Here is a 20,296-nt window from a genome sequence, read left to right as displayed (position 1 = left end):
AGCAAGTTAACAGCTCAAGTGGTACGTGGCACAACGGTATCTCCTCCTTCAGTTTCTCAGGCAACTGCTGCTAGGAAAAAACTTAGATTTCCCTAGAGAACCAGGGATGATGCAGATGATTCAGCACAATATTTTGACATTTGGTCTGTTCTAAAAGAATTGACCAAAAACCGTGACCCCTCTGCCGTAACTTCACCTGATCCTACTATTAACATCCAAAGGATGGTGTAGGATTATTATAACTACAGCATTGAAATAGACATGTCAGACCTTCCCTTTACATATTGGGAGGAAAAAAAATGCAATTTGGAGACCATGTGCAAACTCCCTTTGCAATACCTTAGCTGCACATCCTCCAGTTTGTACTCAGGAAGAGTTTTCAGCACAGCCAGGAACCTTGTCAGTGATCGGCGTAGGAGGCTACTTCCTAGAAACGTGAAAAAGATGATGTTTATCATAATGACCTTCTAATTCCATCAGCATGGCCTTTCCTGGCAATTACATCAAAGTACAGAGACTTCTGTAATGGTGGTTTACAGTGGCGATGAACTAATATTGTGTGAGGATGATGTACACACTGTTAAGGGTGAGAATGAGGCTGAAGATGGTGACAACAACGTCTTGCTACTGTAGAGTTCATTAACAGCACTGTTAGCTTAGGTGCCTTAAGCCCATTGTTAGCTTGTTTTGTGGGGTCCTGAACAAACCAAACACTTCCTTGTCCCTGAAGTGCTTGATTTGTTAAAGTGTGCATGTCCTTTTTTAAGATCCATTATAAGGGTCGGTGGGAGTACCCAAGGACAACTCCATTTTGCACCACTTTTCCTTTCAGCTACCGCTGTGTGCCAATGTTACCTACATGTGCTATAAACTGACATGTGCTTTGCAAAACTTAGCTTTGCCAAGACACCCATTGATGATGCAGATGGCTCAGCACAACATTTTGACATCTGGTCTGGTCTACTATATAAAAATTGACCAAAATTCGTGACACCGCTGCCATAACTCCACCTGATCCTACTATCAACATTCAAAGAATGAAGGTGGATTATTATTTTTATTTTTTTGACGGTATAAAGTCAACAGGTTTATTAACATAGAACAATGTTGCTTGCAAAAGTAATGTAAGCATGGATGTCTAAATAGACATGTATGTGTATTACTCAAACTTTCCACTTTGCTGCTGTTTCATCAGTATTGCAAGTGTTTGTAATCTGCACTTTACATCAAAGGTACCCAGCTATATTTAAATTTTTTGGGATTGGGGCCAATACAAAGCTCAGTGATGACCTTGCTTTTTGCTGTGAATGTCAATGGCTATTTTTAGTGCATTGTCTGGAACAAGATCCAATATACTCATGTTAGAGTAATCACAGACAATTTTTAGACACATGGCAGATTTACCCTTATGAAGTTTGTTTTCAATCATCTTTTCAATTGCTTATCTCTCGTACGTGTGACCACATACTTTGTTTTTCACTGGGTTCACCATCTCCAACTTTGTTAAAGGACAAGTGAAATTTGCAGTGCTCTGGGTGACGGCGATCTCCTCATCTTCATCTTGCAAAGTTTCGTCTGCAGGGACCGGTGACACACCCATTTGTTTCCTCAGGTCTCTTAGCTGTTCTTTAAACTGGACATATTTATCATCTGCCTCAGGGCCTCCTCTGTATTATTCTTCTAAAGCGCAATGTATTTTTCGTGTACAACTCTCTTAAATCCGGGTTCTCATCCAGTGGTCACATTTTAACTTAAGTACGGTCTCTTTAAGTGCATCTATATATTGGTTGAAATCTCTGTTTAATGCAGCGTATTCCAACATGACAGATTCCATCCTGCCCACATGTTCAGTGTCAGAGTCTGTCTGAAGCAGATCTAATGTCACTACAGTTGTAATATCCATTCCTGTGTCTACATAAGTTTGGCAGCTCTTCAGAGATGAGAAGGAGGTATCCACAGAGGAGAAGGAAATTAAAGATTCAGCACGAGCAGACATGGTTTAATAATGTAGAGCTCATTGACGGCTCTGTTGGGCCTAAGACAGCTAAGCTATTGTTAGCTTCTTTTGTGGGGACCCAAACAAACCAAGCATTTCAGCCACAAAAATGGCACTCCTTGTCGCCTGAGTGCTTGGTTTGTTAAACTGTACATATCCTTTTCAATATCTTACATAAGGGTGAGTGGGAGGGCCCAAGGACAATTCCATCTTGCACCACTTTCCTTTTCTGCTACTGTTGTGTGGCAATGTTTCCTAGATGTGCTATGAACTGCCATTTGTTTGGGTCGTTGCTCTGTCGCTTAGCATCCAGGCAACTCGCTGTTGTCTAGTCCGAAAGTGGATCTAAATAATATTGTGACCTGTGAGGTGGTCAAAATTGACTGGAAATGACTGGAAATTAGTGTTATTGAGGTTAGTAATAATGCAGGCAAAAAAAGAGCAACATTATGTGATTTTAGCATATTTTAGCAATTTTTGTAAAAAATACAGATTCAAAACCAAAACCAAAACACACGAGGGCGGTTTTGCCAAAACCAAAACATGAACTTAATCCAGATCCTAAACCAAAACAAAGAGGTCAGTGAACATCTTTAGTTATGGGGGCGTGTTTCTGTTGCCAAAAAACCCTATTCTGTGGAAATCCCCCTCTGCAAAACCTGCGTTTGTCTCTGTAACCAGGGCCGCCTTCAGAAATCCCCCCCTGATGAGCGCCCCCCCCACCACCACCCCGATGAGCGCCCCCCGATGAGCAGCGGCACAAAACATAGTTACCTGGGGGCCCGCTGTCTTGCAGTCCGCTGGTCTCCACTACTCTGTCTTCAGCCTGGCTGTCACCGTGACAGCCAGGCACCAGGATGTGACTCATTCCCCTTGCGATCATGTGCTCTGGCTGTCACAGGCAGAGCACATGATCGCAGGAGAAAGATTACTCCACCCCTGCGATCGCATCCTGGTGCCTGGCTGTCACGGTGACAGCCCGGCTGAAGACATCAGCGGAGACCAGCAGACTGCAAAACAGCGGGCCCCCAGGTAAGTATGTGTTGCGCTGTTGTACCGGGCCCCCTGGTGAGCCCAGGCCCGGTACAACAGTACCCCCAGTACCCCCCTGATGGCGGCCCTGTCTGTAACCAATATGTTACAGAAATGGTCAGATACTAACATGTACTAATTTAAAATGCAGGAATAAGATCACTAATAAAAGAAATTTGATTTATTATAAAAAAAAACATACAAATAATAATACAGTTAAATATAAAGTGGAGGCTTATTAAAAACAAGTCATTGTATATTAATATACATGGAACAGCGAGTGCATGTGATATTAGGAACTAAAGCCACAGTCCTATCTCTGTAAAGTCCAGTCACTTGCAGATGGTAATGGGAAAGTCTCAAACATCTAAGAAACATCCCAATTCTCAAACAGTGTCAAGCTGCAACCAGCAAAATTTAACCCGATTAATAATGAAATCACTTCAGTGTAGGCAATATAGTACCAGTACAAACCTAACTCTTCTGTATTCCAGTTGTAAACTGCCTCAGATCTTCCAAAGGCAATGTGATCAATAGCTGAGTATCAATATATTAATCAGCAGTAACAAAGTGGTAAGTAGTGATTCTGCCTTGACGATTTTCTGAACTTACGGGTCACTAACCACATTTGAAAGCTTAGGTAACATTAGTGCTTTCATATTTTTTGTTGGGTTGCCACCATTTTTGCAATTTAACAGTAAATTGTATACTTAATGTCAATTACATATACTTTACTTTTATAAAAGTCTGTTTTTATGAACAATGAAGTTAAAATAATAATACAATATTGAATAGACCAGTTAATCCAATTCAAATTTTGACTCCAAACCTGCCACATATTTGATGTACTCTAGCAGCATATTAAGCTGGAAGAATATAAAAGAGCAAAGCAAATTGTAATATGTATATAAAAGTAAAATACACCTACAGTATAAATAATATGAAACTAAATAATGTAAAAGAGAAACCCGGACATTTTAAATGAATTTAATAGTTCAAAATCACTAAATAAAGAGAAAGTAAAGCATGGCCTGGTAAACTAAGCTATTGTACTCCTGCACTAGGGACTTTAAATTTAGTAACGTTCCGAGAATAACATGGCTGTGCATAGTAGGAGCTACAAAAAGAAAAACAAAGCAGGTAGGCGGAGTGGAGAATAAGTTAATTAAGCAATGTTAAATCTAATGATAAAAGTTTAATTAAGGTGGGGTTGTCTTTAATCATGCTGCACTGTTAATACCATGTGTTAGAGTCAAAAGGAAATCTCACCAGACACCAGTTACAGAGGTATCTTCTGATATAATATATTGTTCATCGCCCGAACCTCATATAGACTTGTATAGCATGCAGATAATGTCATATACACAAATCATTTTATAAGAAGCTATAAGAAGTTGGATGTATTATCTTTGTTTCATATAGAGATGCATATGGCACCACAATCTTTCTCCACCAGTGTAAAAGGAGCCTCACAGTACTCTGTACTGATGGGGAGCTCTTCTCCTTTCATAACTCTAAAGCGGGGTACACACTACAGGTTTTTCAACCAATTAAAATGCCAATCACATGATAAACGACTGTTAGGTCTGTTATCACATAAGTGTGTACGCTCCCATGATCAAGTGTTATTGCACCAAAGCAGATTGTATCCTTTGATTTGATTTTATAGACTCCCTAAACATCACAATCAAAGATGGAACGATGTCGGGGAAATGTGGAATTGTGTATGCACTCACAACCAGCAGCGTTGGCAGATCTCCATAGAGTGTGCAGTCACACTCTTTTCAACAGATGGTTATAAGCAGGGCTGCCAAGAGGAATTCAGGGCACCGATACAACAACTTTATGGGGCCCTCCTTATAGTTAGCTATGGGTGTGTTCATATGATTGGGGGCGTGGCTATGTATCATTGGGACATGGCTAGCAGGTGAAAACGCTAGGCCACCTTCCTACAGAAAAAAAACCTGCATTGTTGTGCACTCCTGACATTCAGGACATCTAGCACCATAGTGTAGTATATAAAGAATGCAGTGTGTATATAAAGAGTTAACAATCTTGGCCTGCCCCTTTCATTGGGTAGAACAGTTACCAAAAATTGGGATTGTCCCATTAGAATCACAACATTTCACAGACTGTCCTGTTCTCTCCTACCTGTTCTTGTCACTTTCACTACCTGTGGCTGCTGGTTTCTTTAGTTGCAGCTTGCCTGGATCCTGGAATGTTGGGGGTCCTATTTGGAAAAAAAAATGGGTACATTTAGAAAATTCAAACCAGCCCTGGCATTAAATCAATAGCACCCACGAGTAATAATAAGGCCTTCCTCCAGCCCCAACATTAAAATAATAGTATTCCCATTTAATAAATTAACCTATTTTCCTCCATGCAAACAGCTCCAGCAATAAATTAATAGTATTTAACTTAAAATAAATATACCTTTTTCCGGCAACCATCACTGCCATTAAATAATTCATAGTCATATTTAATAAAGAGACCTCATTCTCCTTAAACTCACCCCAACATACAGTAGCCCCCAAACCACCCCATCTTAAATGAATCCCCCTTAAGCCCCTTTTCTCAACCACACTGTTTCCTCACCCCTGGCCATGCCAGAAGCCCCCCCCCCTGGCGGCGGCCCTGGTTATAAGAGATGAAGATAACAAGATCTGATGGTAAATTGTGTATGTGTGTGCACATAACTCCTCATAATCACCAGGGGCCTGATTCAATAAGGAACTTAAATTAAGAAACTTCTTATTTAAGTCTCCTGGACAAAACCATGTTACAATGCAAGGGGTGAAAATGAGTTTTCTGTTTTGCACATAAGTTAAATACTGACTATTTTTCATGTAGCACACAAATATCAACTTTAAATTTCAGTGTACGAATAAGCTATCAAGTATTTGTGTGCTACATGAAAAAACAGTTAGTATTTAACTTATGTGCGAAACAGAAAACTAATTTTCACCCCTTGCATTGTAGCAAGGTTTTGTCCAGGAGACTTAAATAAGAAGTTTCTTAATTTAAGTTCCTTAATGAATCAGGCCCCAGGACTTTTAGTTGTTGGTAAAATCGTTACTGAAATCGCATCTGCAATAATTTTCTGTAGTGTGTACCCATCTTAAGTCTTACATTTATTCCTTATTCGCATCATGGCAATGCCTGTCCTCTTTTACATAAGCATGCAAGTCTATAGGCTCCTGTTTCCAACAAACTCAGCACACTAGTATCCTTAAATAATCTGTGCTGCTCTGAACTATTGTATGATTTAATTAGCTAAAAAACTAAAGACATTCCAGATGTCCAGGAAATTAATATTGAATACAATAAGTTGCTCTGATTCTAGTCAAACTCACTTTAAAAAGTGTTTAATGTACAAAACATGGATTTTGAAAATCACAGGTGATTCTATATTTCGTGGTTCATGTTTTTTATCATGTGAGCTTCAATCTCTGGGATATTTTATTGGCACTTGTCCCACTGAAACTACTTTTATTTTCTTTCTGAGGTATTGCTAAACTCAGCAAAAATTACCTTTAACTATTTTCCTCTAAGCATTTTAGCTGCAGGTTGTCAGAAGTTTTTTTTAATGATATTTCACAATATCTCCCATATCTTAATACATGCTAATGAAGTCCAGCTATGGAACATAATTATTTCTTATTATGCAGCTCTCATATGACCTGTCTGCTTTGAGAAGCATACAGCTTTGTTTGAAGAAAGGGAACCCCACCACTAAAATCATCAAAATCATAATTACTGGTCCTGATTTGTGGAGAAGCGATGTAGACCCAAGGGCACTGATAGGTGTATGGGGATGTGGCAGGCCCGGCGCTCTCATTAGGCAAGGTTAGGCAATTGCCTAGGGCGCCGGACTCTGCAGGGCGCCTCAAAATTTAAAAAAAATGACTATGGTCATTTAAAACTGTGCGAAAATCCACGGGGAGGAGAGGGGGGAAGGGGCTATGAATCTTACCTGCATGAAGCTGCTCCTCTCTGCTCTGTCTCCTCCCCTCCGCTCACTGACAGTGACAGGCCGTGATGATGACATCATCACGGCCCGACAGTGTCTGTGAGGGGAGGAGAGAAGACAGAGCAGAGAGGAGCAGCTTCATGCAGGTAAGATAAAGAAAGACATGGGGAGGGGAGCTGAGGGGAGGGAAGCGCAGCGCCAATTTTGACAGGGTACCCACAGCGGGGGGCGCCAATTTTTAAAGGGGGGGCGCCGATTTTCACACTGTGCCTAGGGCACCAAGGACCCTAGCACCGGGGCGCTGGGATGTGGGTATAAAATACTCCCTTGGGGCAATGGGTGGGATTCCATTGCTATCTGCATATCCATGGCCCTATCTGAGCCCTAGGAAAGTGTCAGCGTGGACACTGATGATGGTCTGCGCAGCTTTTGTGGAAGCTGCGTACATATCCTGGTGGAGTCTGTGCGGTTAACCCCCGTAGACTGTGCAGTGTGAGCAGCCTAGGGGGCCCTATGAAGTGGCTGTACCAGGGCCTAAAATAAGCCTTGTGCAGCAGATTTGTATGGCCAACAGTCTGTTGTCCAATGCTTCATTATCTTACCACATTTTTTACTTTTGTTTTATTAAGTTTCCATAGATATACTATAATTCATTATCTTATTTTTACTTTTATTTGTTTTTATTTATAGCATACTTGACAAAAGTCCTGTTTTTTGGCAGCTGAAACAGGTGTATTATGTTGGAAAATAACATGGTCTTCATGGACATAAGAGTGATTTGGGCAGATCTGTCTATTTGTCTGCAGTTAATAAAAGACCAGGTGAACTGATTTGTTAAAATTAAGAGGTAAATACATTTTCCTTTATTAAAGAAGGAACATTGTGGAGGTTGGGGCAATTTAGCTCTATAGATACGTGTCCATGTGTGTTTGAAGGGGCAGTGGGTGATATAGCAAAAATGTCCCCAAAAATCCACATAATACTCTCTCAAAACTAGCCCCATCACGATCCAAAATTGATAACTGGATGACTATCGGGTATACCTGTAAATCCAGGTGGTAGATCTGCTTGTGCATGTGGTCATCTTCCAAATGCTCTAACAGGCATCCATGTACTTTGGAACCGCTGAATGGCTGGCTCTTGACCAATTTGGCCACCCACATGGCCAAACTAGATATTGGTTGTGTTGCTTGGCACTTGTTCTCTATATAATTTCTAAGTAAAAATGCAAGTTTTAGATTTCTATCTCAATGAAAAGGTGTTTATCTTTCATTGTTTTACCTTTTCATTCCAACCTGCTTTATCTGTCAACTACAGTATAACATTGCAAATATATATATTACTGAATGAGTAGTAATTACTTTTAACAGACATTTAGCAGATGCAGTGTTGGAATACCTGATATGCAACCTAGGCAGGAACCTGGGGCTCAGCAAATATTGGAGGTCTGACTATCAGCTTTACTGTTTTCTAAAATGATCCTACTATTCTTTACACCTCAGGTGTGTTCAGTAAACAAGCTTACACCAACCAGAGTGATTCCCATTCCAAAGTGACCAATCTGTCAATGCAGACCAGAAGTACAGATAAGGAAGGTACGACTTATGCACCTGTGACTGGTATTTAATGATAAGAACACTTCTGACTACTGTATAATCATATGGACAGTTCTGGCTGGAATAAAATCATGTGGCCATCTTTGACTGACTTTTATATAATCAGGCACTGATCATGAGGGGCATTCCTAGTATGGTGTGTAGGGGGAATGAAGGAGACCGGAAGTGTGGATTTGAAATCTGCTGATCTGCTCAGAGCCCCATTTAGTGGTAATCCATCATCAAATTTTGTTTCTATAACTTTTGTTTTTCTTAGACTGCAACAAAGTAGAAATGTGCTCCTTGGTATGGCTTCTCCCACAATTCCTTTCTGCTGGAGAATTCCATGTTTCAATGAATTCCTGGTTCTGAAAAGATGAGTCATGTTTTCTTAAAGTTTGTTTTTCTCATCAATGAAAACTGTTTTATAATAATTGTAAAGAAGCATTTACTTATTATGAAGGTACAGTTCAAACAATGGTAATATTTTGAGTGACATCACCCCCATAAAGACTGAACTGTTCACTCGTGTTAATTTCATTTCTGTATACAAATAGATTTTGTCTAGTATTGTGTACTGATAGGATCGGCTTACTCCGGTACACGAAAACACATGTAAGTAACAAATAAATCATTTTACTAATGTAAAAAATATTTTTATGTCAGTTTTTACATAGACAGTTTACAGCAATCTACAGTCAACAAATAATAATCTCATGAGCAAGTATGTGCAGATTTTTTTTTTAATAATTAAGTTCATGCATATGTTAAAATCACACAGCAAATGTTAATGTGTTCTAATAATCGTGTGAAAATGGAAGTAAAAGCCTGAAGGCTTTTTTTAATATAGCACATAGAAATAAAATAGGACACACTGTATATACAATGATTTTTGATGTATTAACTTTGTCACAACTAGGCACATTGAGACAGATTAATAGAATTAATCAGTGCAAGCAAAGCAATATTTCCCATAGGTGTGATCAGTTTAGTAGATTGATGGGTGGCTGCCAGCTTTGCCAAACCCACTATTGCATTAAACTGTTATCCTGCCACCCTTGCAACCAAGCCCAACTCTTCACACAGATAAAAAGGGAGGCTTTTGTCATTCAGTGCAAAGGGGCCCACTCTCCTTCATCTTATCTGTTCCTTTTGATCCCTTTCAACTTCATTCTGCAAAAAGCCATTATGCATAGGTCAAAGCAGAGTATTGGTGGTGGTGGTGGTGGTGGTGGAAGCAGGGGCTTTAGTGTTTGCTCAGTTGGCGGAGGAAAATCAAGTGGTGGCTCTCGTGCTGGAGGTGGCTTTGGATCACGAAGTCTAATTAGCCTTGGTGGAAGTAAAAGAATTTCAATTAGTACAAGCAGCTATGGTGCTGGTGGAGGAGGATTCGGTGGGGGTGCAGGAGGACATGGTGGGGGTGCAGGTGGACATGGTGGAGGTGCAGGTGGATACGGCGGAGGTGCAGGAGGATTCGGTGGAGGTGCAGGAGGACACGGTGGAGGTGCAGGAGGATATGGTGGAGGTGCAGGAGGATTCGGTGGAGGAGCTGGAGGGTTCGGTGGAGGAGCAGGAGGATATGGTGGAGGTGCTGGAGGATATGGTGGTGGACCTGGAGGTGACCTTGGCTTCCCTGTTTGCCCACCTGGTGGAATCCAGCAGGTCACCATCAACCAAAGCCTTTTGCAACCACTAAATGTGGAAATAGATCCAACCATTCAAAAAGTAAAAACTGAAGAAAGAGAACAGATCAAAGCCCTCAACAACAAATTTGCAAGCTTCATTGATAAGGTAAGAAATATAACAATGAATAATATAACATTAATACTGTCACATTATGTAATTTTTTAAGTTTTTTATATTTTAAGCTAGAGGGCTAACGTTTGCTACAGAAAATATATAAGTCTAAGCTTTTGTTTGGCTCAGACAATGCTTAAACTGAAATTTTGTTGCACTGTATACTGACCGTTTTTGAGACGTCATTGAGAGTTAAAATGCCTCCCTTTCTATTTATAGGTTAGATTCCTGGAACAGCAAAATCAAGTACTAGAGACAAAATGGCGCCTTTTACAAGAACAAGGACAAAAAGGTGGCTCCAAAAAACCCAGCTTAGACCCTCTTTTTGAGGCTTTTATAAGCAATCTGAAGAGACAACATGACAGTATAATAAGCGAGAGAAGCCGTCTGGAGAGTGAACTAAAGAACATGCAAGAATTGGTAGAAGACTACAAGAAAAAGTATGTTTGCATTATGCTTTTAACATATTCCTTATTAGAATGTTTTCTGCCTCAAACCTTGTTTTACATATTCTTTACAATGATATTTTTGTTCAACTCAATGTATGCCATATAAAATCACTTAACGAAAAAGAATTTCAAAACATTTTTCTGCAGATATGAAGATGAAATTAATAAGCGCACAACAGCAGAAAATGAATTTGTGGTGCTTAAGAAGGTAAGTTATGTTTGATTAGTGAAATAAATCCTGTTGTTTCTTTTACGGTTTGAAAAAAAGTATTTGTTCCTTCTTTAAAGAAACCAGCTGAAATGATAAGCTATGTGAAGATTTAAAATGTATTCTAAATTAATGAAATGACTATTGATCCGCTACAGGATGTAGATGCTGCATACATGATCAAGGTGGAATTGGAAACCAAGGTGCAGAGTCTGACAGATGAGGCACACTTCTTGAGAACGCTCTATGATGCAGTAAGATTTCTTCTTTTGTTTTTAAACATATAACTTTCTATCGTAAACGTGATTAGCTCAGCTGGGGCAAGCACAAGCTCTCCTCAGGAGTATAAATTGTTTTTTCCCTTCCATCAAAATGTGTGTATTTTATATCTATTTATACTGTACAACTTCGTTATGCAGTATGTCACGCAAGTGTTATCCTTATGACCTACTCTGGGACATCTCAGGGGCACTTTTTCTGCTGAACATGTGGAGCATGTGGTACTGTGAAGATTAAGGTTACCCAAAATGCAGCCCACCAAGGTCTTTAATGTGGTCCAAACTGTTATTGTTCTTGTCTCTGTAGCCTAGTATGTTAAAGCCAACCCTTTTGAGGTTGCTTTATAAGGATTATTTTGGGTATGCCTTGTATTGTCCTTCTGATTTACATATAAGGAGGGACAATGAGCTGGTCAGGTAACCTGAGCTGCTCAGGTAAGGTAATGATTACTGCTTGTCAGGGAGATGGGCAGCAGTATGTCGTAATGGTCCGAGTCAGGGGAATAGTTATTAACAAAGCAATTTTTTTCACTACACTTTAAAGGAACTGCAGCTGCTGCTAATGTTGTCTATGAATAAGTATGGGTAACTTAAATCTTTACCAAGGACTGGGGTATGGTTCATTCAGTTATGTTATATTTAAAGAAGCATATAGCAAATTATGAAATTATGAACATATATATATACTTTCCCATTATGAAACATGCTATGTGCAGTGGAGAAATCATCTGGTAACTTTAATTCAGAGTCCAAGCTCATGAATGATGCTTTGTGTGTTTTGCAGGAACTCTCACAGGCTCAGGGTGGCATGGGTGATACCTCAGTTGTTCTGTCTATGAATAATAACAGAGACCTGAACTTGGATGACATAATCAAGGATATTAAGAATCAATATGACCAGATTGCAGCGAGAAGCAAAGCTGAAGCAGAAGCATTATATGACAACAAAGTGAGTGCAATCAACCTGATAATGTATGTAATCTGAAACCCTAATCAGCACATGTAATTAGACCACACCCTATAGTCCACTTAGATATATTGCCAATACAAGTTGAAACTTACACAATATGTCATTAAATATTTCATTGCGCACATATAATTATAAATATTTACATACAGCCTTACAGAACTACTTAAAGACGCTCACATCTATTTCATATTTGTATTAATTATATATTATTGCATATACATTAAATCATCATTAACTTCAAAAATATATTTACAATTTAATGTTGCTTTTAATTTGAAAAGTTTTTTCTTGTGGTTTCATGATGGTATGTGAAGTGTACTTTAAATGGCCAGTATTCTAGAACTGAAACTACAGATGATTTTATCATAAAATCTTAGCATACTGTAATAAATCAAGGGCTAAGTGCATATTGAGTCATTTATTATATTAAGACCTTAAAAATATATGTGATCTAAATTTTAGTTTATAATTACTAATGTAGGCTTTTGCCTTCTGTTTATTAGTTCAAGCAGTTGCAGGCTGCTGCTGGACAACAGGGAGACAGCCTGAAGGACACCAAGACTGAAATCTCAGATCTGAAACGTATGATCCAGAGACTGAAGAGTGAGATTGAAAACCTCAGGAAGCAGGTAGCCCTAATTGAAGTGTATTGATTTACTATGGAGGTTGAGAACTTATAATATAAGGTTTCTGATAGAAATATTTTGTGGGTGCAAACGTTTTGAGACTGGGGAATTAAGAAGTGGGGCTTTAGAAAGAAAAATGATTTGATAATTGAGAATAAAATACTAACATTAAATATTTTAAACATACAGATTACAGGTTTAGAGTCTTCCGTTAAGGAGGCTGAGGAGCGTGGGGAACTTGCTTTGAAGGATGCCAAACAGAAGCTGGCTGAACTTGAAGCTGCTTTGAAAAAGGCCAAAGAAGATCTGGCCCGTCAATTGCGTGACTACCAGGAACTTATGAATCTGAAACTTGCACTTGATATTGAAATAGCCACTTACAGTACCATACTGGTAGGAGAGGAGGAAAGGTTAGTTCAGTGTGATCTATGACAGTATTATTATAAAATGATATTGTGTGCACAAACCAGAATATTTAGCTTATATAAATAAAGACTTGGAATAACATGTAGCTTTATGCTTAATTGTTTGACCAAGGACCAGATCCAGCACACCAAGGTTTTCTTGGCAACTTTCTTCATAGACAGTATTGTATAATATGACACACATATATATTACAGTGTGTAAAAAATGCCAATCTACCCACAACTGAACTAGTACAAAAAAATCTCTTTTGCTCATTAATATTGAAATATAAAGCATAAATTAAGCCACTTGCAAACAAAATAAAAGTACAACATTTTTAGTATTTTTATTTGTAACAACATCAATTTTTGTGATTGCAGAATGTCTGGAGAAGTAGTCAACAATGTAACCATCTGTAAGTATACACCAGTTCTGTGACTGATGAACTTTCATTGCTGTCTAAATCTCATGTATGAAAAAACCAAAACATCTTATTTTTTATTCTAGCCGTAGTTGGCGGAGGCTCCAGTGTCTCTGCTGGTGGTGGAGGAGGATACGGAGCTGGAAGTGGATTCGGTGCTGGTGGAGGAGGTGGATATGGCGCAGGTGGCGGAAGTGGATATGGCGCAGGTGGAGGAAGTGGATATGGCGCAGGTGGCGGAAGTGGATATGGCGCAGGTGGCGGAAGTGGATATGGCGCAGGTGGCGGAAGTGGATATGGCTCTGGAGGAGGATATGGAGGAGGCAGCAGCAGCGGCCAATATGGTGCCTCTCAGGGAAGCGGCAGTTACAGCAGATCCACAGTGGCGGTGTCAAAAACATCATCATCCTCAATGAAGAAAACCTATTAAGATGTGCCAGAGTTAGAGCACTATTCACCACCCTTAAAAGCCAAAATTCCCCTATACCTTTGTTAATCTGCTCAAATAACAGCTTCACTAGTATGTTCAGTTGTATCATCCTGGCTCTCTCCTTGCTTTTTCTCAAGGATACAATTGACTATAATGTAGACATTCCATGTTTTACCGTAACATTGACCCAAAGAATTTCTATTCATTAAGTGTCTTGGCCACACTTGTTCCATAGAGTCTACAGTATAACCTCAAATAACCATAAATATAGTCTCAGATATTTTTTGAAAATGGGGAAAGCAAGCTACCACTACTGCAACTGTCAAACAGAAGATCAAAAGATATTTTTTAGAGAGGGCGTTATATCTTTTATATTCCCTTTGTATGAATGTAATTGCATTTGTGTATCCCTGTAACATATCTAGGTGAGTTTGTTTGAGTTTGGCTTTTACCAGTCCTAAGTTCTTGCTTATTTTTGTTCCTGAGAGTAATGGGAGTCAGGGATCTGGGTGTTTGTTGTATATAAAATCCTGTTTAATGCATTACTGGATGTTTGATCTATAAGCTCGCCTTTCTTGTCTATTCTATATATCTTAAATAAACTGCATATGGATCTCAAGTGCATTGTGCTATTTTTACCATGGTATAATTTTAGATATTTTCTAATGGCATAAAACTATGAAATATTGTCATGGACAATACAGTTTTTTTTTAACTGGAAATAAGTTTATTGAGTTTTATAAGATATTTTCTGGGAGTACAGAAAAAAGCAAGGTAAGGGAAGAGTAAGACAGAGAACCCTGCTCGCAAGCTTACAATCTATGGGACAATGGGAGTTTGAAACACAAGGGCACGTGCTACATCATATTGCACACTGGACCAGCTATAATGCGAAGATAAAAGTATTGAGTGGGCTGTGTTATCAGTCACACAGCAATTTTGGTCAGAGGGTTGTTGTCTTGTGTTAGCTGTGTAGAGGGTGGTAATAGGGTAACCAAGGGAGATTAAGATGGTGGTTGTGGAATATCATAAGCATGCCTGAAGAGGTGGGTTTTCAGAGAACGCTTGAAGGTTTTGAGACTAAAGGAAAGTCTTACTGTGTGAGGGAGGGAATTCCATCAAGTAAGTGCAGCCCAAAAAAAGTCCTGTAAGCAGAAATGGGAGGATGTGATGAGAATGGAAGAGAGACACAGAGGCACGTCTTCTTTTACATTATAGAGACCAGGCCATTAAAACCATGTACTGAAATCAAAACACTGTGAACTTCTCAGATAAAAATAAAAATAAACACCCCTTAAGGCCCAAGAAGACCTGCTAAGTCTGCCTGATGGGGGGGCCAAAGCCGTGCTCCCTCTTCCTCCATAACATAGATGTCCCAACTACGCCATTTCACTAGCAGGGAAGTAGCTGCCGTGGAGCCACTTTCCTGCTAGTGAAATGGCCAATTACAGTTTTAAATTACATTGGCAGAGGATCACAGCAAAGAACAAAATAAATCATCAAGTCCTAATCCAACAATCAGGTCAGGGCTCCTTTCTGTCTCTTTCTAGTAGTTCAAGTCACTTTTCACATAACATTCAAAACACAGAACAATTTAGAATATAATGAATGCAAATATTCAATGTTGTATCATAATTAAAAGGTGTTTACATTTTATACAGAACCCCAAATGGCCCATGTAATATACAGTATAAAAAACTAATTCAACCAAATTCACTTGATAAAACATTAGTCCACTTAGAGCACAAGTAATAATTTGTTGTGAAACACATTAAATCATAGCTGTCTTCTCACTGCTGACTACATTTTATCAACTCCAATGGACATTCTCCTCTGCTGTGTATGTAAACTAAGCTCATAGTTAATGGAGTACAACCAAGGCACAAACCTTACACAACTAATATAGTCGTTAAGTTTCAATATACTTAGAAATTCAATCATATAAAACCATATAAGTTCTTAATATCAAAGAGTCCTTCAATAATGACTTGATTATTGGTCAATGTTTATAGAATTGACCAGAGTAGAATGAATATTCTTACACTGCATAAAAGTTCATAAGCTGACTTCTTGTTTATAACGAGCTCCAATGCGATGATGTCAAAAATGGGGGAGAAAAAAGAAAAATAGAAAAACATATGTGTAGCACATAGATATGCTCATGTAAGATCTATAAGATCAGTTGTACTTAGTTTGGTATGTGGGACCTCTAATAGATAAGGTGCTCCCTCATCCTACGTGCTACACATATGTTTTTCTCTTTTTCTTTTTTCTTCCCCATTTGTGACATCATCGCATTGTGTACACCAACCTCCCATTGTTGTACACAGGGCAGAACTTTTACCCTGGGAGCCAGTTCTGGGCCTTCCACTGGATGGATTAGGGTGACATCTTAGCTTCTAATTATTTTTAAAATGTTGACAGTTACATCCAACTCATTGACAACTCAATAACTTGAACATTTAAACCCGGGCAACACCAGCTAGTTATAGCATACTATATAGTATTGTGGAAATCAAATAATTGGATGAAGTAAGCCAAATTGATTAATATTGTTTTACCGTGCGATTGTGATTAATACGCCACGTGTTATAACGCAATCGCACGGATTCATAACACACACATTTAAATTCGCACTTACACTTGGAAATAATACACATTTATTAAGGTTCCAATCCACATTTATTTATTAGTAAAATTTATTAGATTGTTTATTTATGCATAGATAATACTATAGTAAAGGTAATAATGGTTCAGGTCTTGTAAAAGGTAAAGAGTTTGGTCTCATATTAAAGCTTATTTCACCAGCATTAACCCGGTTTGAACAGAGTAGTGTTTGCATCTAGCGGTCGCAAGATATAAGCAATATGAGATTAATACTCAAAAGTACTTTTTGTGTGGGTCAGTTTGAACTGGATATTCAGAGAGAAGACACGTAGACAACAGTTGGGGGAAGTTGCCCCTCACCCTTTGAAAGGATCATCAAATGAACTGACCTATGACCAGCAGGCAACTGGAATATCATTAAGCCTGGACCAATCACTAAGTGTTATCTGTATACATAGTGACATCATCATTGTTTTTTTTTCCATACTGAAACTGCATATAAGCAAGCTGCTCCCCCAGCTAGATCTCTTAGCTTGAATACAGACAACATGACCCTATCTTATAATGGGTCCAGGTGAAGCACTACTTAACATGTAACGTATTCGGTTTATGTTTATATTTTCCTGTTTGATTATAATATCTTTTATTGCTTTATTGTAACATCTTTAATGCGTAATAATGGCTTGCTGTAAATCCTGCCATAGTTTGCAATTAAATATCTTTGTGCATTGGAACCACAATACGACACTTTCTCACAACTGCATTTAATGGCATACACAACATTCTTAGAATGACATGTGATAAATTGGTCTATCTTGACCTCTTTACCATTAAGTATCAGTATAGTTGTTTTATTTCGAGCCATTTTGCATGTTCTACATGCTACACACTGTGCGCACCTATGAAAACCTTTAGTTCTAATGCAGTTGTGAGAAAGTGTATATAGGGAGAACCTCTCGTCCACTGAAAGTGAGATTGCGAGAACACTTTTATAATATAAGAAGGGGTCTGAAGACACACACACTCTCTCAGCATTTTAAGTGTTCCATTCTTGTTCAGATGAACATGTGGTAGGTTTCTGGGGACTTCAGAAAATTTAAGAGAGTTGAAAAATAAGGATACTCTTACTACTCTATCCACTTTTGAGATGAGATGGATTTTTAATATAGATAAGTTGATCCCAAAAGGTCTCAACGCTGATTTTGAATTAAAGTGGTTTTTATAGTTTTATGTATTTTTATACACATGTCTTTATAAAACATATTCATCCTTTTAGAATGTGTGATTTATTTTTGCCCCTATTTACTTTTCAATTAGATCTCAAGTAATTTCATATTTCTTGTCCCTATTTTTTCCGTATTCCGAGGATCAGTGACCTATCAATTAATTTCATCTGGAGGAGGAAAATACATGGCAATACTGTGTTTAGCATAGATGGTCTATGTATTAAATAGAGATGTGTTTTTGGATTAATTCTATGGTACAATATAGCTGATTTTACCATTTTGCGAGAAAAAAGAAACAGGAACTCTGTCGTACATGATGTATCCAAGCCTCGTTTTGGAAACTTTGAATCAGAAACAGGTGTCAAGCAGTAAAAGAGGAGTATAAAAAGGATGATATGGAACTTGATTTTCAAACCTTGAGAAAGACTTTTTATACGAGTCGAAATGCGTTGGTTTTAATCTGGATGACAACGGGACCATAAAGAGCGGGAATGATGTACGAGATTTCCTGTGGTGAGAGGACTCTGGTGGTTCAATACTTACCTTATTGAATTTGAGTTTACAATCTGTTCCCGGTACGGGTCCATTTGTATGTGTTCACCCTTATTGTCTATTAAAAGGGTAATGCGCTAGAATCTGCTTTCTTTTCTTTGAGCATTTTCCATTTAAGAGCGTGATTACAGCTTCGTTCCAGTAAGCATATACCCGAGAGGGGTTTTATATGAGTGAATACAGGGGTGCCATCTTTAGATATCCTGTTCTGGAGATTTACACATGTGTCTCTTTATGTTTAATGTTAAACATACCACACTATCATTTTTTTCTCTGTATGTATAACCTTGTATTCCAGATTTTTTAAAGGGCATTGATTATACGTGTCTATCTACGACTACCCAGTAGTGTGCGTGAAGGCAGCGCCATATGTATGTATTATCTTTATTTCTTTCATACCGATTGTGAAGTGTTAGTGGTACTTTGTTGATACATACTAGGCTGCACACCGAGTGAAGCGCCATATTTACAATTCACCTATATTATATATGCTATCAAATTGACCCTAGTCTCTCTTTCTCTCTGTCTGTGTGTGTGTATGTTAGGGAATTTACACTGTGAGCTCCAATGGGGCAGAGACTAATGTGAGTGAGTTCTCTGTAAGGCGCTGCAGAATTAGTGGCGATATATAAATAGCTGATGATGATGATGATGATGATGACGATGATGATGATTGCTGTTAACTCCAGATTTCCTCAACATCTGATTGCTGTTGCCTCCCGGCCTACTCAATGGCTAAATGCTGCACCCAGGTAGCTTCCTGTTGTGTAGGGTAGCCTGTTGCAAGGCCTTAATTATGTCCTCCATATTACCTCTTATTGCAGAGGAAGGGCAGAATGTAGCTTCCTTAATCAGCTGACGATGACCCGCATTAAGGTTCATAGGATTTTTCTATATAACAGTCTCTTCCAAAAATGGGTGTCTGTCACTTAATATTTTTCACACAGTTTTTCTTTTATGGCTGCATTTGAAGTGCAATGTTTGCATTCTCCACCATGTGTCGCAAGATCAGGTTAGCATTGCCGTTTTCCTGGGGTAAACAGCAGGACGTCCCATGCATCAGACTTGTAATAGCACACCAGTCCAATACCTTGGTACAAGTAGTCGCAGCTAGTTTTATTTAGCAGCGTAAAAAATAAACAAAACATAATCATAAATCTCACACCCTTTTAACTACACCTCCCAGATGCAACTCTAAATTTAGCCAGCAACTGGCTAGCAGGTTGGAAGACTTGGAATGAGCCTGAATGTATCCCACCCTTCTTTCAACATTCATAACCCTTACTGAAGCTGGACCGATATTTGGGTAGCTCTTTCCCGAAGCACAATCAATCTCCTTGGGGTTTTAAAACACATAGGACAGAAACCTAAAACATATATACCTGCCATTATGTTGGATGTATATATATTGGATAAGGCATGGTACATGTTCCAGAGTAATACACATAAGAGTATTATTCTTATATATGATTTTTTGATTTTATGTGAAGTCTGCATCCCTTCAATTAAGAGTTTTTTCATAATAAGTTTTTCGATATGGATATGTCATTATGGACATTATATGTTATATACCTATAAATATTAGCATTTGACACAAGCAATAACTTGGTGTTCAAAGTACTGGTGCACAATATATGTATATCCGTTACATCCTCATCTCCCTGTTATATGTTCAGTCCTTTGATTACACTTGAATTTTTTTGTTGTATATGGTACCGTGAGGTTGTAATTATA

General features: G+C 38.6%; 1 protein-coding gene across 1 annotated transcript; it reads left to right on the top strand.

The window, feature by feature from the left end:
* The first annotated feature begins 9,702 nt into the window (after nucleotides 1-9,702).
* On the top strand, nucleotides 9,703-14,796 carry LOC142141059 (keratin, type II cytoskeletal cochleal-like). Its single transcript, XM_075199145.1, has 9 exons — nucleotides 9,703-10,384; nucleotides 10,610-10,830; nucleotides 10,987-11,047; nucleotides 11,206-11,301; nucleotides 12,110-12,274; nucleotides 12,799-12,924; nucleotides 13,111-13,331; nucleotides 13,707-13,741; nucleotides 13,834-14,796. Exons 1-9 carry the CDS (start codon nucleotides 9,782-9,784, stop codon nucleotides 14,175-14,177), a joined length of 1,872 nt encoding a protein of 623 aa, XP_075055246.1. The 5' UTR covers nucleotides 9,703-9,781; the 3' UTR covers nucleotides 14,178-14,796.
* The last annotated feature ends 5,500 nt before the right edge of the window (nucleotides 14,797-20,296 follow it).

This window comes from Mixophyes fleayi, chromosome 2, assembly GCF_038048845.1.
Source record: "Mixophyes fleayi isolate aMixFle1 chromosome 2, aMixFle1.hap1, whole genome shotgun sequence".
NCBI lineage: Eukaryota > Metazoa > Chordata > Amphibia > Anura > Limnodynastidae > Mixophyes > Mixophyes fleayi.
This window is presented reverse-complemented; position numbering and strand designations above follow the sequence as displayed.

Bases quoted from the DNA above. Each gene is read 5' to 3' on its own strand.
- LOC142141059 (XM_075199145.1), top strand. From the start codon at position 9,782: ATGCATAGGTCAAAGCAGAGTATTGGTGGTGGTGGTGGTGGTGGTGGA. The intron at 12,925-13,110 runs GTAGCCCTAATT...TTAAACATACAG, and splicing joins TTGAAAACCTCAGGAAGCAG to ATTACAGGTTTAGAGTCTTC. The intron at 13,742-13,833 runs GTAAGTATACAC...TTTTTATTCTAG, and splicing joins AGTCAACAATGTAACCATCT to CCGTAGTTGGCGGAGGCTCC.